This window comes from Pyrgilauda ruficollis, unplaced genomic scaffold, assembly GCF_017590135.1.
Source record: "Pyrgilauda ruficollis isolate IOZ18807 unplaced genomic scaffold, ASM1759013v1 scaffold161, whole genome shotgun sequence".
Taxonomy (NCBI): domain Eukaryota; kingdom Metazoa; phylum Chordata; class Aves; order Passeriformes; family Passeridae; genus Pyrgilauda; species Pyrgilauda ruficollis.
Window position 1 is genome coordinate 1,670,168 of NW_024514876.1, and position 26,383 is coordinate 1,696,550.

At 57.3% G+C, this 26,383-nt stretch overlaps 1 protein-coding gene and 1 long non-coding RNA gene across 3 annotated transcripts; both read right to left on the reverse strand.

The window, feature by feature from the left end:
* On the reverse strand, window positions 1–1,628 carry LOC121351124. The gene is made up of 3 exons (XR_005954759.1): window positions 1,512–1,628; window positions 995–1,270; window positions 1–393 (listed from the first exon to the last, which is right to left on the reverse strand). It is a non-coding gene; the product is annotated as an uncharacterized LOC121351124 (long non-coding RNA).
* Window positions 1,629–1,880: 252 nt separating this feature from the next.
* LASP1 (LIM and SH3 protein 1) lies at window positions 1,881–26,199 on the reverse strand. Of its 2 annotated transcripts, XM_041462948.1 has the most exons (7): window positions 26,043–26,199; window positions 20,226–20,320; window positions 11,247–11,331; window positions 7,467–7,574; window positions 5,145–5,295; window positions 4,628–4,725; window positions 1,881–4,119 (listed from the first exon to the last, which is right to left on the reverse strand). In XM_041462948.1, the coding sequence occupies exons 1-7, from the start codon at window positions 26,109–26,111 to the stop codon at window positions 3,946–3,948; spliced, it is 780 nt and encodes a 259-aa protein (XP_041318882.1). In that variant the 5' UTR covers window positions 26,112–26,199; the 3' UTR covers window positions 1,881–3,945. The 2 variants fall into 2 exon arrangements, with proteins under 2 accessions (XP_041318882.1, XP_041318883.1); XM_041462949.1 differs by lacking the exons at window positions 11,247–11,331; window positions 26,043–26,199 and having other exon boundaries at window positions 20,226–20,306.
* Between the last annotated feature and the right edge of the window lie 184 nt (window positions 26,200–26,383).

The window sequence follows — 26,383 nt, forward strand, 5'->3', positions numbered from 1 at the left end:
TCCTGTGTCATTCCTCTTTATTCCACTCCCTGAACATCGCTCATCAAAAATAGAAGCCAGTTCCTAAAATTAAGCCCAGATGAGCGCCTCGGGCCGAGGGGACACGACACAAGGAGGGGACAGGACCCTTCTCATGCCCCTGGGGACACCGCGTGCGTCACCGGGAGCATCCCAGGTCCCGGCAGCGGGAAGGACACGGGTCCTGACAGGGGGAAGGACACAGGTCCTGACAGGGGGATTAGCCGGGTCCCGGCAGCGGGACAGCCCCTCGGAGCCCCCTCCCGTGTCCCCCCATTCCCGTCCCCGGCTCCGTGACCGCTCCGTGCTCCGCGCCGGGCTCGCAGAGGTTAACGCTGTTCCAGAAGGCTCCGAGGGACGCGCACCGGGCGGAGGCTGCGGAGAGAAGGAGAAAGGAGAGGCCGGTGTGAGCCGGGCCCGGAGCTGCGGGAGAAGAGGGGATGGAGCAGCTCCGTGTGAGAGAACAGGGGATGGATGGAACAGCTCCGTGTGAGAGAAGAGGGGATGGAGCAGCTCCGTGTGAGAGAACAGGGGATGGATGGAGCAGCTCCGTGTGAGAGAACAGGGGATGGAGCAGCTCCGTGTGAGAGAACAGGGGATGGATGGAGCAGCTCCGTGCGGGAGCAGCCGCCCCCGGCCCCGGGAGCCTCCTTTGGCTCCTTAGGATGACGCAGCCGGGATCCCGCCCGGCTTCTCCCGGAGCTGCTCCATTTCTCCCCCGCTCGGGAACAAAAGCCACCGGGCCGTGCTGCAGGAGCGCCTTTCCCAAGCGGGCTGATGGAGAACCCGGCAGGGAGAACCCGGCAGCAGCTGCGCAGCGCCCGGGGCTGAGCGGCCTGGGCTGGAAAATCACCCCCGGGCCCCCTTCCAGCCCAGGCGGCCAAATCCAACAGCACCGACCCCCAAACTGCCCCCTGTCCCCCCTCCCGGCACAATCCTCCCCTGGAACTCGCACCTGGAGGGGCTCGGAGCTCACCTGGCCGCCGCTCGGCTGGCGAGGCCGCTGCTGAGCCGCATCTTCGGCGGCGGCGGCTCTTTAGAGCATGTAAATGATGTAGGACAGGACCACCAGGCCGATGATGGCGAAAAACATCAGGATGAAAATGTCCAGCATGGTGAGGGAGGGAGGAGGCGGCGGGGCCGGGGCTGCGGGGCTCCGGGCAGGGCTGCTGGGCAGAGCCGCCCCTGCGTCCTCCCCTCCCCGCTCCGCTCAGGATGCAGAGCCGATGCCGGAGCTGATGGAGCCGCTTTCCTGCGGGAGATAAAGGGATAAACCCCGGCGGGCAGCCGGGCTCAGCCCAGCCCTGGCGCCCGGGGCCGTCTGTCCCCGCGGGGGTTGTTCTGTCCCTGCTCCATCCTTCCCAAAGCGCTCCCCACTTCGGGGGGAGCCCACGGGGATGTGCCCCCACCCCGTCCGCAGCTGGAAACGGACCCATTCTTTGAGGAAAAGAAGGAAAATGAGAAAATGAGCGCGGCCCCCACCCTGAAGTCACCTCGGCTGGTGCTCCTGGGGTGCCCCAGCACCGCGCTTCGCTTCCCTGGCAGCGCCGCTTTGTTTTCCTCGCTGTTTTTACTGCTGATAAACAACACCGGTCCCTACACAGCCGCCAGATGTTTATTAAACCCCGCTGGAAATGCCACCTGCATTCCCAGGGCTCCAGGGAAAGCCCTCGGCTGAGGCGGGGCTCCAAAACACAAAACACCTCCCTGGGCTTTCCAAAGGCAGGGGATGAGCAGCCCAGGAGGATCCCCAGGGATCGGGGGAGATGAAAACCGCAGCTCTGGAAGCCTCCCCTTGTCCCAGCCAAGCAGGAAAAACGGCCGGAAAAGCGGCCACAATCAGAGCCAGCACAATCAGCAGGTAAAAATTAAACTTTTATTTTCAATCCGAGTAAACCGGCAAGAGAATTGGTCGGGTTGTTCCATTCCGTGGGTTTTATTTTTTTTTGGATAAAAAGGCCAAATAACTTTTTAAAATTTTTTTTTTTTTTACTGGTGGGTGCTCAACCCAGGAAGGACACAAGGACAAAACCCCAATTAAGCGACGGATCCCGAGGAAAACACGTTCTAAGCTCAGCACTGAGACACAACCAGGGAAGCTGGGATGGATGAGGTCTATTTTACACGTGATGAGAAGCAATTATTCAGCTTTTTAATTGTTCTTCTTCCTTGTGATTTTTTTTTTACTCTTTTATTTATTTATTTATTTTAAATACAGGTTTAGGTGCTTTTCAGCTATGAAAAAAAAAGGCAAAAAAGTGCATAAAGTTGAGAGAAAAGGCAGAAATCAAGCAGTAAGAGGTTTGTTTCCCATGGTGGGGGTGAAAGGGGCATGGGAGAGGAGAATTTAGGGACAACAGTTTTGAGGGAGGATTAAAAAAAGATCTGTATCCCAAAAGGGAATTTCCTGTGTTATTTGGTCCATTAAAAAAGGGTTTATTCACATTGATGCTCCCCCGCCCCCCCAATTCCCAGACAAGAACGTGATTAAGAAGAGGATTTAGCAGGGAGAGGAGCCTCCCCCTGCCCTTGTGCTCCCTGTTTTAGCACCAGCCAGGATTCCCACCCCGGGCAGCCTGTCCTGGCTGCTCCTGCCCTGCTGTCACCCCAGATCCCTGTCCCCGTCCCACTGCAGCCAGAATTCCCTTTTCCTGGAGGGTTTCTGCCCCCAGTCCCAGCTCCTGAGGGAGGTGTCCCCAGCAGCACCAAGGAATGTCTCATTTGGCCACTTTGGTCCCTTATTCCCGATTTTCCTGTGGGAATAACAGTGGAGCCAGCATGGGGACACTCCTGCTGTCCCCAGGTCCTGGCACAGAGACACTCCTGCTGTCCCCAGGTCCCCTACAGAGGTTCCCACTCCTCCCTCTCTGTTCATTTCCAGTTTTACCCACCCTGACCCTCCCCAGGATCTCCTGAGCCCGGAGGAGAAGGGGACAGGGATGCTTTGGTCCATGACACGATCCCAAAGTGGTCCCAAAAAGCTGCCATCAGAGCTGGGAATGAGAGGTGTGGGGTGGCTCGGGGTGTCACACCACCCAGGGGACAGTGACCCGGGATGGTCCCAGAGGGGTGGCAGCACTCAGCAGCAGCAGGAGAAAAGCAGGAAAATTCTGAGTAGGGGTAAAGGCTCCCCAGGGGACCCCCAGAGCAAGCTGGAGCTCTGGGGGGCTCATCCCAGTCCAGGGGGCTCATCCCAGTCCAGGAGGATTCATCCCAATTTGGGGGGCTCATCCCAGTCCAGGGGGATTCATCCCTGCACCAGGGGGCTCATCCCAATCTGGGGGGCTCACCCCAGCCTGTGGGGCTCAACCTAGTCCAGGAGGATTCATCCCAATTTGGGGGGTTCATCCCAGCTCCAGGGGGGCTCATCCCAGCCCAGCCTGAGGCAGAGGCAGCCAGAGCCGCCTGCAGGGCTGCCCAGAGCTCGGAACTCCAAGCAGAGAGGTTTTGTTGGAGATTTGAGCTGAAAACTTTCCTGCTCTGGGCACTGAAGGGAGCGAGGATTGAGGGGAAGCAGCACAGGGCAGCCAGGAGCAGGATGAGCTGAGCAGGGGGAGCTGCCAGCCCACCCTGAGGCCAGGGCACCCCTGGCTGAGCCCCCCTCGCCTCTCCCACCCCACAGCAGGAATTTGGTCCTGACTTGGCCTCTCCCTCCCTTTCCTGACACCCCGGTGGCTCTGGAGGCTTCTCCCGCCGGGAGGGCAGGACAGGAGGGACAGGAGGGACAGCAGGGACAGGAGCAGAAACGCTCTGGGACTTTGATCCCCACCTCACACTGCCCCACAGCCCCCACGGGGCCAGCACGGAGCAGAAGTGGCGAGAGACACCACACCCAGAGGGGACACGGGGACACGGCTCCGAGGGCGGGGAGGGGACAAGAGACGCACACACGGGGAGGGGACACGGGGCAGGGCCGTGTCCCCGGGCTCAGATGGCCTCCACGTAGTTGGCAGGGAGCATGCCCGTGTCCCCCGTGCGCTCCACCGTGCCGTACATCCAGCCATCATCGATCTGCTGCACGTTGATGATGGTGTCCCCGTCCTGGAAGGACACCTCGTCCTCGTCCGCCGCGTTGTAGTCATAGACGGCACGGAAACGCTTCTGTGGGGACACGGGGACATTGTCACAGCCCGAGGGGACATGGAACAGCCCCAGGGGACGTGGAACAGCCCCAGGGGACGTGGAACAGCCCCAGGGGACGCGGGGGTGGGTCACTGTCACAGCCCCAGGGGGCATTGTCACAGCCTGAGATGACATTGTCACAGCCCCAGGGGACACTGGGGTGAGTCACTGTCACAACTCCAGGGGACATTGTCACAGCCCCAGGGCACACGGGGTCATTGTCACACCCCCAGGGGACACGAGGGGCATGGCATGGCCACAGGGGACATGAGGATCATGGCATAGCCCCTCCCTGGAGACAGAGGGGTCACAGCCCCGCCGCAGGGAGCTGGATCCAGGTGTTTCTCACTGCCCAAACCGAGCATCCAACCCCCCAAAACGGCTTCTCCTGGGGCTGAGGGAGCACAGGGACCCCCGGGGTGAGAATGGGGGGCTGAGGGAGCATGGGGACCCCCGGGGTGGGAATGGGGGGCTGGGCTGGACTCACCCCCCCTCCAGCCGGGGCGTTGCGCTGTGAGGAGGCCGGGGCTGGCTCCTTGTAGCCGTAGGACTGGGATGGAGGCGGCTGCTGCTGCTGCTGGTAAACTGGGGAGGGAAAGGGGAGTGAACTGGGATGGGGAGGGAATGGGGAGTGAACTGGGATGGGGAGGGAATGGGGAGTGAACTGGGATGGGGAAGGAATGCTGGATCCATTAACTGGGATGTGAGTAGATCCTGCACTGGGATGTGAGTAGATCCATGAACTGGGATTTGGGCAGATCCTGCACTGGGATTTGAGTGGATCCTTCAATGGGATGAGTGGATCCATGAACTGGGATGCGGGTGGATCCTGCACTGGGATGTGGCTGGATCCTGCACTGGGATTTGGGCAGATCCTGCACTGGGATTTGGGCAGATCCTGCACTGGGATTTGGGCATATCCTACACTGGGATTTGGGCAGATCCTGCACTGGGATTTTGGGATGTGGGGGATGCAGAGGAGCCCCGGGGCTGTCCCCACCCACCTGTGGCTCCGGGCTGGCCGTGGTGCTGCTGCTGCTGCTGCTCTGCTCTCCGGTAGCCGCCGCTCTCCTGGGAATTCCGGCGCTCCGGCTCCGAGCCCTCGCTGGGGCTGGGGCCCATCCGGCTCCGCTCGAACTCCTCGTGGTACTTGATCTGCAGGGGGATGGGACAGCTCAGAGCTCGGCCCTGCTGCAGCAGCTTCTCCCAGGGAAGAAGGGCTGGGACCAGGAAATGGCCTGGGGGCAGGTTCGGATTGGGAATTTGGGAGAATTCCTTCAGAAAAGGGAGTCACCGTCCCCAGAAGGGTTAAAAGCCCATGGGTTGCTGGTGAGGCAGTGCTGGGTTAATGCTGGACTTTCCCAGCTTGAAGGATTCAGGATCCTTGCCCTCATCCCAGCTCGGCTGTTTCTGCCACCCAGCAAATCCCGGGGGCTCCTTCCCCACCCCCCCAGCACAGGGACACCTGCTCAGAGCAGTTCCAGGCACACAGGGACAGGAGGAGCTTCCCAGGAGGAATTGTTTCAGGATGAGACTCAGCCCCAGATGCACCTCCCAAACCACAGGAACACCGAGCAAAATCCCCTTCAGGAATTCTGGTGTGCAAGCCCCAGTGCCAGGGGGACACAGGAGGGAAGGGTTAACCCAGCCATGGGGGCGTGAGGGTAAAAATTACCAATTAACTCATTGCTGTTAATGAGTGCATTCCCACCGGGAAGCAGCTGGAGCCTGGGAATGTGCCCTGGTTAAACAGTGATGGACTGGAGGGCACTGGGGCTGGGCACGGGCATGGCTGGGACATCCCAGGGACAGGGACAGCCTGGGGATCAGGGACAGCCCCAGGAACAGCCTCGGGAAGAGCCTTGGGAACACGAGGGTCAGCCCCAGGAGCAGGGACATCCTCAGGAACAGCCCTAGGACAGATTTGGGAACAGGGACAGCCTCAGGAACAGCCCCCAGGATGGGCTCAGGGACAGGAACAGCCCCAGGACAGTTTCAGGATCAGGGACAGCCCCAGGAGCAGGGACATCCTCGGGAACAGCCCCAGAAGCAGGGACAGCCTCAAGAACAGCCCCAGGAGCAGGGACATCCTTGGGAACAGCCCCAGGAAAGGTTCAGGAGCAGGAACAGCCCCCAGAACAGCCCCAGGAGCAGGGACATCCTTGGGAACAGCCCCAGAAGAGCCCCAGGACAGGTTCAGGATCAGGGACAGCCTCAGGAACAGCCTCAGAGCAGCCCCAGGAGCAGGAACAGCCCCAGGAACAGCTCTCAGGAGCAGGAGGAGCCCCAGGATGGGCTCAGGCCATGCCCAGCCCCATTCCCAGGGGTTTTCCCCACCCCGAGGCCGTTTTGGGGCACGGCCAGGCTGGCCCCCCCTTCCCTGGCCCTGTTCCTGCCCCTGGAACGGGAGGGCCCGGCGGGGACAGGGCTGCTGGCTGTGTCTCTCCTAAGTGGGTCACGGCCACCCCAGGCTGGCAGCCAGGCAAGGGAAGCTGCTGGAAATGCTGGCAGAGGGTGAGGGGCTGGGCAGAGCCACCAGGGCTGGGCTCAAGACAGCTCTCTGCTGTCATTTCATGTCCCCAAACCCCCCTGGATCTGCCCCAAACCCAGCCCCCAGCCCCACTGTGGGGGGGCTGCCAGCTCAGAGCTGCCCCAGGGAAAATCCTCCAGCTTGGAGCCCATTCCCTGCCTGGGGTTTGGTGAATCCATCACATCCTGGGGGTGCTGCACAATGAGAGCAGAAAAAGAGGGAATAAAAATCCCCCTGGGTTTTTGTGGGAGCTCCTGCTGTGGCAGCATCTCCCTGCATCCCAAACCCCTTCCCCTGGCACCATCCCCCTGCATTCCAAACCCCTTCCCCTGGCACCATCTCCCTGCATTCCAAACCCCTTCCTGGGCTCCAGGAGCAGCCAGCAGCTCCCAGGCAGGCTCTGTGTCCCCAGGGCAGGGAGTCTTGGGGATGGAAAAGCAGGAGCAGCTCAGGCACCACCCAAGAGGCTAGGATTTTAACCTAAGCATTGTAGTAAACATTACTAGTCTCCCTAAAATGACTATTAAGTAATTAACAGTGTCCCTAAAATGACTATTAAGCCTCCCTAAAACTACCATTAATGCTTAATTTCTACAAGTGTTTGTATCCCACAATAAAATCGGATTCTGATCACTGAATCAGCCTCCCCTCTCTTCCTCACAGAGGATGATTAGTGCCAGGATTGCAGGGATCTGTGACCCCGGGGCTGTTTGTCGGCAGCTGTCCCCTCCCCGCTCCCCCTGGAGGTCACAGCGGTGTCACAGCCGTGTCACAGCAGGGAGGAGAGGCCACTCACGTTGCTGATCTGATCCTGAGTCTTCTTGATCCTCTGCAGCTCCGGGGTGTCGGCCACCACGCTGAAGCCCTTCCCCTTGTTCTTCTCGAACTCCTCCTTGTAGCGGATCTGGGGGGAGGCAGGAAAAGGGGCTGGGACAGGGCAGAGGTGGGACAGGGCAGAGCTGGGCCTGCCCAGCCCCTGACTGTGACCCACGGCTTCCCCAGGGCAGCAGCTCCTGTGCCAGGGCTCCTGCCTCACCCAGGGGCACCCCCTGAGCATCCCAGTGCATCCCTGAGCATCCCTGCACATCCCCATACATCCCTGAGCATCCTTGAACCTCCCAGTGCATCCTGAGCATCCCTGAACATTCCTGAGCATCCCTGTTCATCCATGCTCATCTCAGTGCATCCCCATACATCCCTGAGCCTCCTAGAGCGTCCCAGTGCATCCCTGAGTATCCCAGTGTATCCCTGAACATCCCCATACATCCCTGAGCATCCCAGTGCATCCCTGAGCATCCCAGTGTATCCCTGCACATCCCCATACATCTGAGCCTCCCACAGTGCATCCCTCAGCAGCATCCCAGTGCATCCCTGCACATCCCCATACATCCCTGAGCCTCCTTGAACCTCCCAGTGTATCCCTGAGCATCCCTGAGCAGCATCCCAGTGCATCCCTGTTCATCCCTGAACCTCCCAGTGCATCCCTGAGCCTCCTTGAGCCTCCCAGTGTACCCCTGAACATCTCTGAGCATCCCAGTGCATCCCCATATATCCCTGAGCATCCTTGAACCTCCCACTGCATCCCTGTTCATCCCAGTGCATCCCTGAGCCTCCTTGAGCCTCCCAGTGTACCCCTGAACATCTCTGAGCATCCCAGTGCATCCCTGAGTCTCCCTGCACATCCCTGAGCCTCCCTGAACACCCCACACATCCCTGAGCATCTCTCAACATCCCTGCACATCCCTGAGCCTCCCCAGGGATGCACAGAGGTTTCCAGGAGCTCCAACACCAAACCATTCCCCTGAGCCCACAGGTCCCGTTCCTCTTGGGGCAGGAAGGGTCTCCCCTCTCTCTTTGGGGTCACCCAGGTTTGGTTTCAGTTTCCTGTGGGGCACCCAGCTCAGAGCAGCTGCTCAGTGACCTGCAGCCCTCCAAGGGCACCTCCAGCCACCCCTGGGAGGGTGACACAGAGCTGGTGACACAGGCACAGGCTCAGGAGGGGCTGGGGGAGCCCTCTGGAGCTGCTCTGGAGCCACCAGCCCCAGTTTGCCCAGTTTGCCCAGCTGGGTTGTGGTTTGCCCTCCGTCCATGGTGCTTTCCATGAAGGATGCTTCCCTCTGGAGTGTGGGATGCTGTCCCCATGCTGCCCAGGACAGGGGACAGGGCACCCACAGAGCTGCTGAGCTGGGAGAATTCCAGGCTGGAAAGACAAATCCCTGAGCATCCCAGTGCATCCCCATATATCCCTGAGCATCCTTGAACCTCCCACTGCATCCCTGTTCATCCCAGTGCATCCCTGAGCCTCCTTGAGCCTCCCAGTGTACCCCTGAACATCTCTGAGCATCCCAGTGCATCCCTGAGTCTCCCTGCACATCCCTGAGCCTCCCTGAACACCCCAGTGAATGCCTGAGCATCCCTGCACATCCCTGAGCCTCCCTGTGCACCCCTGAGCCTCCCCAGGGATGCCAAACAGAGGTTTCCAGGAGCTCCAACACCAAACCATTCCCCTGAGCCCACAGGTCCCGTTCCTCTTGGGGCAGGAAGGGTCTCCCCTCTCTCTTTGGGGTCACCCAGGTCTGGTTTCAGTTTCCTGTGGGGCACCAGCCCCGGGCATCCAGCTCAGAGCAGCTGCTCAGTGACCTGCAGCCCTCCAAGGGCACCTCCAGCCACCCCTGGGAGGGTGACACAGAGCTGGTGACACAGGCACAGGCTCAGGAGGGGCTGGGGGAGCCCTCTGGAGCTGCTCTGGAGCCACCAGCCCCAGTTTGCCCAGTTTGCCCAGCTGGGTTGTGGTTTGCCCTCCGTCCATGGTGCTTTCCATGAAGGATGCTTCCCTCTGGAGTGTGGGATGCTGTCCCCATGCTGCCCAGGACAGGGGACAGGGCACCCACAGAGCTGCTGAGCTGGGAGAATTCCAGGCTGGAAAGACAAGGAATCACTGAGCAAGAAGCCAGTCCCAAGGGAGGGCAGATCCTCTGATAAATCCTGTATTTTTACCCTCCTAAATCCCACCCTGCTCCATCTCCCTTGGTTTTTCACCCTGCTGATGTTCAGGACACAGGAATTCAGCCCTAAAAAACCACCTGGCAGCACCCCATGATGATGATGATGAGAACGATTTAACAAATTAATTAACCCCACAATTAATTTTCCTGTGGAGGAGCTGCTCCCTCCATGCTGTGACTCCGAGTGCATCCATGAGTTATCCAAAGGGAGCCAGAAAAAACCCTTCACACATCAAACCCTCCCCTTTTTGTCACCAGCACCGAGGTGACACTGCTCCCAGAGGGGCTGGCACAGCAGGACAGGAGTGGCACTGCCACCCCCACACAGGACCCTCGGGCAGGAAGGGCTGTGCCCAAATTCCCCCCTGGAAAGGCTCAGAAAAGGAGCCCCAGGATGGGAACCTGCAATTTCCCTGCCACACGTGGGCTGGGAAAAGCAGCCTGTGGGCAGCAGGGTGGCACTTTGGGGACACTTTTGGCCTCACAGGACGTGATTATCCAGCAGCTTCCCGTGAGCGGAACGGGAGGCGCCTCCTCGGGGACACAAATAGAGGGGACAGAGGAGTGACAAGGGACTGCTGTGGCCTGGCCCTGCCACCCACCCTGTCCCTGGCACCCTGCCCCTGCAGGTGTCCAGTGTCCCATCCCTGATACCCTGTCCCTGTCACCCATCCCTGTCACTCCATCCCTGACACCCTGTCCCTGTCACCCATCCTTGCAGCTCCTTGTCCTTGTCACCCCATCCCTGTCACCCCACCCTTGCAGGTGCCCAGTGTCCCATCCCTGTCATCCCCATCCCTGTGGGTGTTCAGGACCCTGTCCCTGCCACCCCATCCCTGCAGGTGCCCAGCACATTGTCCCATTATTGTCACCCCAGCCCTGTAGGTGGTGAGCACCCTGTCCCTGTCACCCCCACCCAGCTCCTCATCCTTGTCACCCTGCCCCTGTCACCCCAGTGTCCCTGAGCCTGGCAGGCCCCAGGAGCTGGGCACACCTGGCACAGGGGACAGAGGCTGAGCTGTGGTGACCAATTCAGGGAAGAAGAGCCCCCCTCCCTTCAGGGCTGTCCCCCCCCAGCTCCCGAGGGGCTGCGAGTCCCCTCTGGGCTCAGGAGAGCCCAGGCAGAGCTCAACCCCCTCCCCTGGCTCTGCTTTCATCAACAACAACCCAGGAGAAGCCTGGAGACTCCAGCAGCAGCAGCAGCAGCTCCGTTGTTGCCATGGAAAAGCCACGGTGTCCCCTTGTCCCTGTCATCCCCCTGTCCCTGTCATCGCTGCGTGGACACAAATCCAGCCCCAGGCTGGGCTCAGCTCTGAGCCTGAGCCAGGGATCTGCTGGGCTGCTCCCAGGGGGAAGGGCTGGGAGAAAAGCTGAGCTTTGGGGACAAAAGCTGAGCTTGGGGGACCCACAGTGGCCCTGGTCCTGCAGGTGAGGCTCCCCCATCCTCCCCCTCCTCCTGGATGCATTTCAGCTCCCCAGCTCCTGGCACTCTCAGGCTGATGGGAAGAGAAGGAAGAAGGTCAGAGCATCCTTCAGAGCAGGGCAGGCAGGGATCTGATGCCAAGGCTCACCTGGCTCTGGAGCTCACTCTGCTGCTTTAGGCGCAGGTTCTCGGGCGTGTCTGCCACCATGGTGAAGGATTGCTTCGGGTAGTGTCTGCCAAGGGAAGGACAGGGTTAATGCCACTGTCCCCTGCCCTGTTAATGCCACCATCCCTGTCCCCACCTGCCCAGGTGCTCCAGCACAGCAGAGCAATTCCCACCATGGAATCCTGGAGTCATTCAGGCTGGAAAAGCCCTCCAGGATCATCGAGCCCAAACCCGTGTCCCCAAGGGCCACACCCGAGTGTTGAGAACATTCCAGGGGTTTTGTCCCTCTCCAGGAGCCAGAGCTGGGGACACAGCCACAGGGCTTGGCAGCTGCCATGTGGGATTGCCCAGACAATGGGGTTTCTCCAACAATGGGGTTTCTCCCTGTGCACTCTCCCCCAGCCAACACTTTTCCCCCATGGCTCTCTCCCAGTGTCACATTTATCACAAAAGAGCAAAAGCAGTGTTTTTCCCTCGGGGACAAAGTCATTCCAGGCCTGTGCAGAGTTTCAGGACAGACTTTTCCCTGTCCCCAAACAGCCCCCAGGGCCCTGTTAGCCCAGGAAAAGCTGCTGGCTCTGCTCCCAGTGCCTCTGCAGGGCCCAGGCTGAGCCTGAGCTCTCCCTGCAGAGCTTCCAGCTGCAGTAGCCCCACACTGGGGTTTCCTGGTGCTGCAGAACGTCCCAGTCCTGGCACAAACCACGGGGACAACACACAGGAACGGGGTCAGGAACTCGGAAAGAGACCCAGGGAGGGTTCTGGGAGAAAGGAAATATCCAGTGCTCCAGCTGGAGGCTGCTGGCAGCACTGTCCCAGCCTCCCGTGGCCATTCCCACCTTGGAATGACACAGAAAAGAGCAGGAATCCCTGGGTAACAGGGAGTGTTCAAGAGGGTCAGGATTTGGCAATTTCAGCTGGATTTGGGGTCTCTCAGCTGCCAAGAAGGGGAAGAGTCAGTCCCAGCTATGGAACTTCACCCCCAGGCCCTGCATCCCCAAGGATGCTCCCGATGGATCCAGTCCCACAGCTCTGCCTGGAGCAAGAGGAGCATTTCTAGCCTGGCACAGCCCTCCACACACCGGAATTCCCAGGAAAAGCCCTGGAAGGAAACCCAGCCCAGAGGAGAACTGGGAGATCCCAGATCACGAATTGCCCCTGGGAATCCCAGAGCATTCCCAGCTCTGTGAGGTGATTCCCAGCACCTCTGCCTGGGGTTTTTAAAAACTCAGAGGTTTCTCCCTTGTGGATCAGCAGCGCTTTTATCCAACATGTGAACACCCCAACATCCCCCAGGAGAGGGACATGGCCCAGGCAAGGGCAGAATCTCCTCTGGAACCAGAGCCCACAGAATTCACAGAATAACAAAATTACTGGGTTGGAAGTTGAAGAGACCTCCAAGATCACCGAGTCCAACCCAGCCTCAACACCTCAACTGAACCCTGGCACCCAGTGCCACATCCAGGCTTTGTTAAACACACCCAGGGATGGTGACTGCACCACCTCTCTGGGCAGATCATTCCAGAGCTTTATCACCTTTCTGTAAAAAACTTTTTCTTGATATCCAACCTAAATTTCCCTTGGTGTGCTCTGGTTCTGTCAGTGCTGCCTGGAGAAAGAGCCCCACTCCAGCTGAGCACAGGCACCTTTCAGGGGGGTGTAGAGTGTGATGAGGGCACCCCTGAGTCTCCTTTTCTCCAGGCTGAGCACCCCCAGCTCCCTCAGCTGCTCCTCACAGGGTTTGTGCTCCAGACCCCTCCCCAGCCTCCTTGCCTCCTCTGGACACGCTCCAGCCCCTCCTAAATTGGGGGATGGCCTCACCAGTGACAAGTCAAGGGGAAGAATGACCCCCCCTGCTCCTGCTGGCCACACCATCCCTGATCCATCCCTGCCCTGCCAGCCGGGATCTCCCATTGCCATGGCAACCGCATCCCTGCCCCGGGCACTGATAACACCGGGAGGAGATCAGGCCCCAGCAGCCACCGCTGGCCAGCAGGGCTGGGAAAGGCAGAAATCCATCCCTGTGGAGCTCAGGAGAAGGGGAAAACCGCGGGAGAAGGAGGGAATTAAAAATAACCCGGAAAACAACGAGATGGATTGAATGCAGCGCTGTGTCCTGCTCCAGCCCAGCCTGGGGGAGCAGCAGACAGCCAGGGATGAAGCTGGGATTAGGTTTCCTTTGGATTTTGAGGAAATCTGGCAAGGATTTGAGGCAGCTTTTGCTCAGCCCTGAGTTAGCAGGCAGGAGGGATCTGTCTGTGCCGGGTGTGGGATGAACAAAATTCGGGATCCTCTCCCAGGACTAGGCACCACTTTTTCCCCAGCTCCTGGGAGCTGCTCCCTGGGGATGAGGCACTTCAGCCCTTCAGGAATTTGGGAACCTCACCCGGGATTGGGCACCACCTTTTCCCCCCAGTTCCCTCGGGAGGAGTTTCAGTCCTTCAGGGATTTAAGGCTGGAGGAGGAGGTGTGCTCCCTGCTGGAGGGGGATCCAGGATGGGATCTGGGATAAGACCCAGGTTTTGGTGGGTGTTGGGAGTGCTGGGTTGGTGCTGCTGTGGGTGCTGCAGTGCCCAGGGTGGGAGTGAGGAGCCCCAGCACTGGCCAGACATGGATTATCCCAGGGATTGATGGAGAGGAGCTGGGAGATCTTAGGAATGGAGCCAACAGGCTGCCAGGGGGGATTGGGCAGGGAACCTTGGGGTCTCTCCTCACTGCTGGCATCCCTCCATCCCTATCTCCCTGCCTGCAGTCTGCACACAATTCCCTGCTGGAATTGCTGTCCCAGGCACACACAGGCATGGAGGAGCTGCTCCGCAGGAGGGGGAGCAGGAAAACCCTCCCTGAGCTCACCAGAAGCCCAGGTGGAAACCTAAGGAAAAGCCACCTCTGGATGCAGCTGGAGAAGTGAGGGGAGACTCCTCAGGGGCTGCAGCTCCTCATGGAAGGGCAGCTCTGATCTCGGGGACAGGGACAGCACAAGGCAGTGGCTGGAGCTGTTCAGGCTGGATTTTGGGGAAGGATTTTCCCCTCAGAGGGTGCTCAGGCACTGGAACAGCTCCCCAGGGGATGGGCACGGCCCTGAGGCTGCCAAAGCTCCAGGAGGGTTTGGACATTGCTCTCAGGGACAGGCGGGGATTTTTGGGGGGTCTGTGCAGGGCCTGGGGTTGCATTGATGCTCCCTGTGGGTCCCAGAGCTCCAGGAATGTTTGGGCAACACCCTGAAACAGGCTGGGATTGTTCTCATGATCCTTGGCAGTCCCTTAAACTCAGGATATTCCAGGATTCCACACAGAACAGCGCAGGGCATGGCAGGGACCCCAAACACCTCGCAGGCAGCACCCCCACAGCGGGAGGGACCCCTTTCCACCCTCAAAACCCCAAAAAACCCCCCAAAACAACGGCTCCTGCTCCAGAGGAGCCCCGGGAGGCTGTGGCAGCCCAGACGAGGCGGCTTTTGTGGCGCTGCTAAATCAGGTCAGAGGAGTCTCCCCGGGCAGAGCTCCCGTCTGGCACCCGCATTAGGGGTGGGCTGAGCCCGGCAATTCCCGGGGATGGAAATTCATCCCTCTGAGCCCGGCAATTCCCAGGGGATGGAAGTTCATCCCTCTGAGCCTGGCAATTCCCGGGGAATGGAAATTCCATCCCTCTGAGCCTGGCAATTCCCGGGGATGGAAATTCCATCCCTCCAGGAGAAGGAGGGGGCTGAGCACAGCAATTCCTGAGGGATGGAAGTTCATCCCTCTGAGCCCGGCAATTCCCAGGGGATGGAAGTTCATCCCTCCTGCATTAGGAGCACAGCCATTCCAGTGGATGGAAATTCATCCCTCTTGGCAATTCCCGGGGAATGGAAGCTCATCCCCCCGGGAGAAGGAGGGGGCTGAGCATGGCAAATCCCGAGGGATGGAAGTTCATCCCTCCCACATTGGGAGCATGACAATTCCCAGGGGATGGGAATTCATCCCTCTGAGCACAGCCATTCCCAGGGAATGGAAGTTCATGCCTCCAGGAGAAGGATCCTGCTCCCAGCAGCCCCATGGCCACCGAGTGATAAAGGGCTCCTATGGAGGCCACCAGCAATTCCTGCACCTCCCCAGGCAGGGAGGAAACTTCCACAGGGATGTCGGGAAGTGAATCCAGACATTCCTTCCCACAGCAGCACCGTGCCTGGTTTCCATGGGATCTGTATTCCCCGTATTTCCCACCTTCCGAACTCCACAGCAGGAGAGGGGGTTGGAGCAATCCCACTTCCAGACTGAGGTGAATCTCCCACCCCACTCCATCCCAGTCCTGCCCTAAGAGCAGCATTTCCCCCCCAAACCTCCCGTCCCAAGCAGCAGCACTTGAGCTGCTGCCTTTGGAGCTTTTCCCAAGCTGGAAATGAGGATAAATCCTGGAACACCACTAAAAACTCCTGGGAGTGCATCCTGGCATGCCCCAGCTGCTCTCCAGAGACAACTGATGGAATTTGGGAGCCCCAGGAGCAGACCCTGCATCCCCAACCCTGAGTTTGATCCCAAAAAACACACAGATGATGTGAGAGCCGCCAGTGTTTGGAAAAACCTCGGGAGCTCCGAGTGTTGCTTATATTGAGGCTTTAAAGCAGATTTTGGCAGATGGATCCATCAAGGAGCAGCCCCAGATGCAAACATTCCCTGTCCCTGCAGCTCTCAGGGGTGACAGCCACCCCCCAGCTGGGTCAGGGATTTGGGAAGGATTTGGGGAAGATTCAGCAGAGTTAAACAAAGGAAGCCATTGGCTGTGCTCTGCCAGGAGGCTCCGAGGTCACATCCTGCCTTTCAAAGGGCTGCTGCTTCTGGGGACGGGCTTAAAAAATAAACTGAGCCTTTGTCAGCACCGAAATCAGCCCCAGTCTGCAGAGATCCCACCGGGAATGGGCACAGGGGAGGGCTGGGATCCTCCCAGGGTTTCCAGGGAAAAGCTGCCAGGATGGCTGGGCCAGCCCTCCATGTGCAGCTGCTCCCAGCCCAAGAGCCCAGCACCACTGTGGAGAGCAGCATTTCTCCAGGACTTGTCCCAATGTCCTGGTGCCAGGGCTGGAGGGGGCAGGAGAGGCCAATCCCATGGCCAGGCCCATCCCAGGGCTGTTTTGGGGCCAGCAATGGGAACGGGGATTTGCTCACCAGCTCTGCTCTTTGTGAGTGCAGCAGGATCCATCCCATCCCATATCCCCAATCCCACCCCCAATTTCCAGCAGGGAAACAACCCCAATCCCAAATCCAGGAACAGCAGCAGATCCCTGGGATCCCAAATCCCAGCTCCAGGAACAGCAAATCCCTCTGATCCAGCAGGGAAGGAATCCCAATTCCAAATCCAGGAGCAGGAACAGCAGCCCTCTGATCCAGCAGGGAAACAACCCCAATCCCAAAGCTGGGCACAGCAGATCCCTGTGATCCAGCAAGGAAAAAAACCCAATCCCAAATCCAGGAGCAGCAGCAGACCCCTCTGATCCAGCAGGAAAAAAAACCAAACCCAATCCCAGCCCTGGGAGCAGATCCCTGTGATCCAGCAGGAAAAAAACCCAAACCAATCCCAGCCCTGGGAGCAGATCCCTGTGATCCAGCAGGAAAAAAAAAAAAACCCAAACCAATCCCAGCCCTGGGAGCAGATCCCTGTGATCCAGCAGGAAAAAAACCCAAACCAATCTCAGTCCTGGGAGCAGATCCCTGTGATCCAGCAGATCCCTGTGATCCAGCAGCCAGAGCAGGCCCTTGGACAGGGCTGCATCCTGCAGGAATTGTTTGTCCCCAGCAAGAATCCCAAAAAGACAAAGCCTGGCCTTGGGCTGGCCCCAAGCACCAGGAGCAGCTGATCCCAGTGGCCCAGGGAGCAGGGAAGGAGCTCCTTGCCCAGGATCCTGCTCCTCTCCCCATCCCAGGCAGCTCCACCACCCAGGGGTGGCTCTGGACTGAATATTCAGTGCAGAGAATATCAGACTGAATATTCACCCAGACTGAATATTCACCTTTGAGCCCTCCCCCAGGATTTTCCAGGTGGGATTTGTGCTGCACAGGGGGATCTCCCTGATCCCTCACCCTCAGCACAACAAGTTTAATACATACATAAAAAAATTATATATGAAAAATTATATATATAATAAACAGATAAAATTTTTTATATATTTATAAAATATTTAATATAAAAATCTCTATAAAAATGTGTGTTTGGGAGCAGCTGGAGCCTGGAACTCCACCCTTGCCTGTCTCTTGTATCCAGCTTCCCACTACTTTTCATGTGGAAAAGTCTCAGACTTCCCTGGATTTTCCCTTCTCCCACTTTTAGCCCCAAGTGCTCAGGCCAGGAGTCACTGAATGTCACTTCCAGTGAGCCACCAGTCCCTCCCAGTGCCCAGCTGGAGCCAAGGAGGGGACAGGGAGGGGGGTGGGGACCGTCCCATCTGCCACCAAGCCATTCCCACATTCTGCCACCAGCGGCCCCAAAGATTCCTGCCGGATTTATGGCTGGGGGAATGGCAGGGCTGGAGGAAGCCCAGCCCTCTTCCTCCTGCTCTCCCAGAAGAAAGAAACTCAGGAATTTGGCAGGGAGCCACGGGCTCGAACAGAGAGGACCCTGTTTGGAACAGCAGCTTCTTCCCTGCCAGGATAAACGTTGCTTTTCCACCCCCTTCTCCCGGGACAGAGGACCTTGTCCCTCCAAATCCAGGAAATTTGGGAATGCTGGGCTCCTCCTGGGATGTCCCCAGCCAGGCACAGCGCTCCTGGAGTTTCTGCTGTCCCAGGATACTCCTGGGAGCAGCTTAGAAGGAAGAAACCCCAAATCCAAGCCTGGAGTTTTCCCTTTTTTCCACATCTCAACCCCCTGGAAAATCCTGCAGCAACTCCCAGCTGCTCCCTTTGCTTTTAGAGAGGGAAAATGGGAAGAACAAAGGATTTTGGGGGCAGTTTCTGTGCTCAGTGCCGGGCTGGGAAGGGTTAAAGCAGCAGCAGCATCAAAGGGAGCCCCCAGAGAGGGGGGTGAGAACCCGAGGTTGCGCAGACTCCTTGGAATGTCAGGAATTTCCCATTATTATCCCACTTCCCTAGCAGGGAGAGCACAAGAACAGGACCCTAAGCCTGGGGATGGGCAAATCCCACGGGCCAGGGGGGAAAGTTTTGGGTCAGGACACTCAGAACAGCTCGGGGGGGCTCAGCTCTGCCAGGCCAGACCCTCCCTGTGAGGTCTCTGCACACCCCAAAATCATCCCCCACCAAAGACAGAGCCCACCTGCCTCAGCACACACATGCCCCCCAAAAAGACCCCAAAATTTCCCGCTTTTCCCCCAAAAAACTGGAGCTCCAACAGTGCTGTTCCCCCACAAATAAATAAATAAATTTATTTTCAACCAGTTATTTGCATTGTCACTCTGGTGAGACCCCAAGAAATGCCACTTCCCTGCCCAAACTGGAATTTAACAAATTTCCTCCCAGCCCAGCTGAATTCCTGGATTTTGGACAAGCTACAGCCAACCCAGCACCCAACCCCATCAAAAAACACCCAAAAAAACCCACGGAAATGGGAGGGCCTGGCCAAGCTCTGCTCTCACCACTTCTCCTTTCAGTGTAACTCAGAAGAGTAAATTTAAATAGTAAATGTAAAAACTTAAAGAGTAAAATCAGGAATATTGGGAAAAAATTAATACATTAATTATGTTCCCTAATTTTCCTTCTAAGGACTGCCAGTGTATAAGGAGCAGCTACAAAAATCAGATTTTCAAGCTGCCTTTTAGATATTAAGAAGCATTTTGGGTCCACAGGGTTCTTCTGGATAAGGGCAAAAAAAAAAAAGGTTGGAAGGGAACATCCAGTGCTCAGGAACAGGTGGAAAGGGCCAGAAAAAAAAAAGGGCCAGAGGAAAAAAATAAAAAGAAAAGGGAAAGAGGAGGGAAAAAAAAAAAAAAGGGCCAGAGGAAAAAGGGCTCAAGGAAAAAAAGAGGCCCAAGACAAAAAAAAGGATCCAGAAAAAAAAAAAAAAAAAAAAAAAAAAAAAATAAAAAAGGGCCCAGGAAAAGGGGCCCAGAGGAAAAAAAAAAGGGAAGAAAAAAAAAAAAAGGGCCCTGAGCTCTTGCTCCACCCTGCCCTGCCTCCATCCCCCACACCAAGGATTTCACCTCCCAGGTTTATTTACCTTGGGATTCTTTCCCTGCCAGGAAATTCAGGTGGCTGCACCCAGCCCAGCCCGGTGAGCCCTGCACAAAGGGAATTTCTGGGTCTGTTCCCTGCACAAAGGGAATTTCTGGGTCTGTTCCCTGCACACAAAGAGAATTTCTGCCCTCCCCACACCTGCAGGGCACCAACACCTGAGAGCTCCTCCTGGGGTCAGCTCAGCCCAGCCTGCTCTGGGGTTTTAGTCCCTTTTTCCTGCTCAGGCTGGGCCTGGAGAGCAGCCCCCAGCTGGCACTGAGACCTGGAAAAGCCTGGTTTAATACTGGTACTAAATGGTTTAATATCAGTACTAACTGGGGGTGTTTAACACCAGTGTTAACTAGCTTAATATCAGTATTAGCTGGTTTAATACCAGTGTTAACTGGGGTGTAACCCTGGTTTAACATCAGTATTAACTGAGACCCCTCCATCCAAGGCTTCCCTTCCTTCCCAGAAATTCGGCAGATCAGCAGGGAAGGAGCTCCTGGAGAGCTTGGGGTGTCCCACAGAGCCTGCTCCAGGGTGAGGGCTGCAGGCCCCACCACAGTGATCCCCACAGAAATCCCACAGCAGGGATCCCCAGAAAATCCTCCAGCAGTCCCCACCACAGTGATCCCCACAGAAATCCCACAGCAGGGATCCCCAGAAAATGCTCCAGCAGGCCCCACAGCAGGGATCCCCACAGAAAATCCCACAGCAGGGATCCCCCACAGCAGGATCCCCCAGAAAAATCCCACAGTAGGCCCCACAGCAGGGACCCCCACAGAAAATCCCCCAGCAGCCCCTGGCAGCGAGCACTCACGCGTTGCAGTACGGCTTCTTCTCGTAGCCCTTGTAGTTCTTCATGTTCAGGGTCATCTTGCAGGTCTCGCAGTGGAAACATGATTTGTGCCAGAACTGCAACACAAAACCCAAACCATCAGCACCAGGGATCCCAAAACCCCGCTGGAATCCCACAGTTCCCACCCAGCATGGTGGCCACGCCACCTGTGACCCCAGGAAAAGCAAATTTTCCTTCTAAGAACTGCCAGTGCATAAGGAGCAGCTACAAAAATGGGATTTCCCAGCTCTTTTTTAGATATTAAGAAATGTTTTGGCTCCACAGAGCTCAAGAGCAGCCAGGAAAGGGGAGCACAACTCAGGGTCCTTCTGGATAAAGAAAAAAAGTTTGGTTAAAGGGAATATCCTGGTTAATTTAGGATCAAATCCAGTCTCTCCTGATCTTCCCAATGCATTTATCCCAGCCAGGGGAGGTTTTTTCCTTCCATAAATCCAGGAATTCATGGATAGGAAAAGCTCCTTCTGGAAGTGACACCTCAGCAGAGGGAACAGCTGTGTTTGAAGGTTCAAAGCTGCTGCTTTGGTTTTATTTTTTAATTTTTTTAACATTTTATTATTGCTGTTTGCCTGGTGCCAGCCAGAAGAGCAGGTCAGGTGAGGCTGCACGAGCCAAGCAGGAAAAGGTTCTCATGGGAAGCAGACACAGATCCAAGGTGAAAGACATAACCCCAAAAAATCCAGACCCTGACCCCACACCCTGGGCTGTGACAAATCCTAAAGGGGAGTTTAAAGGTTCTTTTTTAGGGCTGCTCCTAAAGAAATTATTCCCGCCTGGCTCTGAGCTGGGACAGGTTGGGAGGAGCCTGAGGCAAACAGCTCAGAGCTGGAGTTAAAGGTTGGATTTGATCATCTGGGAGTAAAATTATTCTGATTTTGTGATTCTGAGGTCACACAGACCAAGTTCGAAGTCCTGCCAGAGTCCAGACTCCACTTTTCCACGGAGATTTGTGGGGTCTGGTGGGAATTCCCAGGGCCCAGAGAGGAATGGGAATTTCCTCCTGGAGCAAGGAAGGCACAGCCTGGAGCAAAACCTTCACCCCTGACAGCCAGCTCTGCCAGTCCTGCCCTAGGGCAACCCCCCAAAAAACCAGGGAAAACTCCACCAAAAGCCCAATTAGCAGCTCCAAGCACTAACTGGAGGACAGGCAAGTGTCCTTTAACACTCAGCCACCACAGCCAGAGTGCCCAGCTGCTGCTTCTTGCTGGGATTTCCACTCTAAAACCTTCAAGAAGCCGATTCCCCTCTCCAAGCCCAGCCTGGATCTGTGTCCCCGCAGGGAGCCAAGCCCTGCTGTCACCTCTCCTGGTGCCACACCCCGTGCACAAACACTGCCAGGCTCTGGGGACATGACTCAGCCCTGGAGAGGACAATTTTCCTCCTTTTAATTGCTCTCAGAAATGGATTTGTTCCTCCCCTCCGTTCCAGCTCCTCCAGCTGCAGGGGCTTTGCTCCTCCATCCTTTCCCAGGGTGGTTTTGCCCCTTCCCAGCTTTTGGGCTCCTGCAGGATGGATCAGCAGCTGGATCCTGAGTTTTTGGGGCTCTCCTGGGGGGTGAAGGGCCCTTTCCAAGCCCTTCCCAGCAGCAGCTGGCAGGTATGGCACCATGGATCTGTAGGGGTGAACTGAGAGGCAGCACAGCTCCAGAGTCTTCTCTTCAAGTAATATCCCAGCTCCCAGGAGGATCTGGCACAGCCAGCAGATCCCTGGGATCCAGCAGGGAACCCCAATCCCAGAACCAGGAACAGCAACAGATCCCGCTATCCATCAGGGAAACAACCCCAGTCCCAAATCCAGGAACAGCAGCAAATCCCTCTGATCCCAATCCCAGCTCCAGGAACAGCAGCAGCTCCCTGGGATCCAGCAGATCCCTCTGATCCCAATCCCAGCTCCAGGAACAGCAGCAGCTCCCTGGGATCCAGCAGATCCCTCTGATCCCAATCCCAGCCCCAGCAGGACAATGCTCCCAGGCAGGCTCTGCTCCCATCCCAGAGCATTCCCAGCACATTCCCACCAGGGATTGCTCAGCAGGGCCATTCCCAGCCCAAGGCTCTCCCAAAGGATCTGGGAAGAGATCTAGGATCGGGGATCCCTTGGGAAGTGCCCATGGAGCACTTTTGCCTGTCCTCAGCCTCGCTGCCGCCGCTCTGTCTCACAAACGGAGTGGAATTAATGCTGGATCCACAAAATCTGAGGCAGCACTAAAAGGAGGCTGGAGCACGGCTGGACACAGGGGAGCAGGAGTTATTTTGGCTTCCAGGAACATTCTGCTCGCCCTGGAGAAAGAGGACAGGATCCAAATGGGGTTTTGGAGGAGGATGAACTCCCTGTGCTTCCCAATCCTGAGCCTGGAGGTGATCCCAGGTGCTCCCACATCCCAGCAGGCTGGACAGGATTTATTTCTAAGTGTGAACACACATTTTGGAAACTCTTCTGACCAACATAACCTCAGTGGAAAATCACAAATTTAAAGGAAAACAGCTGTAAAACTTTCCAGGTTATCCAGGTGAGTGGGTCAGAGATAATCCATGCTGGAGAAGTGAAGGATGCCTTGGATTTATAATCATGGAATGGACCTTCAACTCATCCAGTGCCACCTCCTGCCATGGGCAGGGACATCTCCCACTGTCCCAGGGTGCTCCAAGCCCTGTCCACCTAAAACAGCTGTAAAACTTTCCAGCTTATCCAGGTGAGCGGGTCAGAAATAATCCATGCTGGAGAAATGAAGGATTCCTTGGATTTATAATCATGGAACGGACCTTCAACTCATCCAGTACCACCTCCTGCCATGGGCAGGGACATCTCCCACTGTCCCAGGGTGCTCCAAGCCCTGTCCAGCCTGGTTTTGGACACATCCAGGGGCAGCCACAGCTGCTCTGGGTCCCACCAGGCAAAGCTTTTGCACCACACCTGGAGTAAACCCCACAACCTGGGGAGAAAACCCCACAACCTGGAATAAACCCCACAACCTGGGGACCCCAGAACATGAGGACAACACCCAGAGGAACCCCCTGGGCTGGAGGAGACGAGCCCTGGGTGAGGCTCAGGGCTCTGCTCAGCTCGGGGTGAGCCCAGCCCAGCCCTCGGGTGTCACTTCCCCTGCGGAAACCAGAGCCAGCAGTGGCACTGTCCCCGTGGGGGGGCAGGGACAGCGATGTCCCCAAAGCTGTCCCCAAAGCCACTCGGGGCATGTCAGGGCTGCGGGGAGGTGGTCACGCTCTGGGTTTTCCATCAATCCCAAAGGGAAGTGGAGTTTCCCTGGTTCTGGAAGCAAAGCCACATCCCAGACACCCCCAGTTTGGGGCTGTCCCCTCCTCCTGCCAGCATGGCCTGGCTGTCCTTTGGACTCTGCCCGGGAAGGCAGGGACAGGGAGAGGGGACAGGGAGAGTGGCTCCAGGGGCTGGAAAAAGCAGGGACAGAGAGGGGAACTCCAAGCAGGGATAGAGGCGCTCCAAAGGCTGGGAAAAGCAGGGCCAGAGGCACTCCAAGGGTCAGGAAAAGCAGGGCCAGAGGAATTCCAAGGGTCAGGGAAAAGCAGGGCCAGAGGAATTCCAAGGGTCAGGGAAAAGCAGGGCCAGAGGAATTCCAAGAGCCAGGAAAAGCAGGGACAGAGGAATTCCAAGCAGGGACAGAGGCACTCCAAGGCCTGCCCACGGTTTTATGGGAACTGGGGCAGCGTTCCGGGAAAAGGGCAGCCGGAGGCGCTCCGGGGCGGGGTGAGCAGCACCACGAGCGGCCGAGCCTCGGCTCTTAGGAAGAGGAAGTGGGTGAGGAGCCCGAGGAGGACAAGATGGTGACTGCGGGCTCCTGCCTGCCCCCCACAGCTGGAACAGACCCTCCCCTGCTCCCCACAGCTGGAACAGACCCTCCCCTGCCCCCCATAGCTGGAACAGACCCTCCCCTGCCCCCCACAGCGCGCAGGAGCACCACCCTGCCCCCCACAGCCCCCCACAGCTGGAACAGACCCTCCCCTGGAGTTCACAGAGCCCAGGAGCACCAGGGAGCCAGGGCTCATCCCCTTCCCTGCCGGCAATCCTGGGATCCCCCTTCCCTCCCAATCAGCCTCAATGCCGACACTCCCCTTCCCTTCCAGTCGTCCCCAATCCCAGCACCCCTTTCCCCTTCCTGTTAGCCCCAAACCCTTCCCTTCTAAATATCCACAACCTCCAAACCTTTCCCTTCCAAATTTTCACAATCCCCCAAACCCCTTTTCCTTCCAAATATCCCCAACCCCAGCATTCCTTTTCCTTTACAGTTATCCACAATCCCCACCCTCCCTTGAAATATCCACAAACCTCAAACTCCTCTTCCCTTCATTTTATCCACATCCCCCAAACCCCCTTCCCTCCCAAATATCCACACCCCCAGCACTCCTTTTCCCTTCCAGTTATCCCCAAACCCTTCCCTTCTAAATATCCACAATCTCCAAACCCTTTTCCCGTCCAAATAACCACAAATCCCAAACACCTTTCTCCTCCAAATAGCCACAATCCCAAACCCCCTCTTCCTTTCCAAAAATCTACCACCACCAAACCTTTTTCCCTTCTAAATAGCCACAAACTCCAAACCCTTCCCTTCCTTTTATCCACGTCCCCCAAACCCCCCTTCCCTGCAGTTATCCCCCAACCCCTTTTCCCTTCCTATCATCCCCAATCCCAACAGCCAGCAGCCCCTGGAGGCTCCCAGGGCCCAGAGCCACTCACAGCCCCAAATCCCAGGATTTGGGGGTGATAGTTCAGCCCCGAGCCATTCCCAGCCTCAGGAAGAAGCATCATCCCTTAAAAATGCGAGCAACAGGGTCTGCCGGAGCTCAGGAATGCCGCTGGAGAGCGGAGCGTTCTTCCCAGTTACTTTTTTTAGTCCCTAAACTGGTTGTCCCAGAAGCCTGGGAGAGGAGGGGGAGGAGAGTAAAGGAAACCCCATGGGAAGAGCAGCGAGAATGGAGCCCCAACATCACCTTCCCCACCTCCAGCTTCCACCAGAGCTTTGGTTTCGAGGGGAAAATACTCCAAAAAAATATTCCAGGTTAAGGGAGGCAGCCCCGGAGTGTAAGGATGGGATTTTGGAACAGAGAAGTAGCAACTGGGATGGAAGATTTGGAAAAAAAAAAAAAAAAAAGGAAAAAAAAAAAAGGGGAAAAAGCTCGATAATGGAAACCAGATGAGGTTCCCGGCTTCAGGGAAGCGTTAACTGTTGCTTTCCTTGGGCCTCCACACGGATGTGCTGCCTTTGAATGGGAGATATTCCAATAAATAGAAATATTTGCTATGGAAGGAAGAGCTGGGGATGCTCTAGAGCCTCCAGGGCAAAGAGCTCCATCCCTGTCCCCTCCCTGGGGCTCCCTACGGGACCCTCGGGACACCGGGGGCTCCTGGGACCCCCAGGACACGGGGTGAGGGGAGCGTGGAAATACCCCCAGGAAAGGGGGGTGGGAGGAACACAGATCCCCTGGGGTCCCCCAGGACAATGGGGTCCCACTGCGAGGGGATCCAGCGTGGAAATATCCCCGGGAAAAGCGGGGTTGGGAGTGGGAAGCGTGGAAATATTCCCGGGAATAGGGCGGGGGGAGAGCCGTGTCCATAAGGAAGTGCCACCCGCGGGGGGGGGGGGGGGGGGGGCTGGAATGCTGCCGGAGACCCCCCCAAAAAACCCCAGAATCCCGTAGAAAACCCCCCAGGAATAGGGGTGAGGAGAAAAACCATCGCATCCGGAGGCGATCCTATGGGGAAAAAACCCCAAATCCTTGTCCCACTCCCCACGTGCGACCCCGCGGAGCTCACCTTATCCAAGCAGTTCACCTTCTCCGTGGGATACACGATCTTCCCGCAGCGAGCACAGTTGGGATTCATGGCGGAAAACTCGCGTGGAGGGAGGGGGGAAAGAAAAAAAAAAAAATCACACCCACCCTCCTCCGCCGCCTTCTTCTTCCACTGAGCCGCCGCCCGCGATGTCGCGACTTTAAATAGTCGGGAAGGGGAGGAGGCGGCGGGGAAAAGGGGAGGGGAGGGACCGCGGGGGTGGGGCGCGCACCTGCGCGTGCGTGCACACGTATCGCGCGTGCGAGCGGGGCGCACACCCCTGGGAAGGCAGCGCCGAGCCGAAACACCCCTAAAAAGGGCTA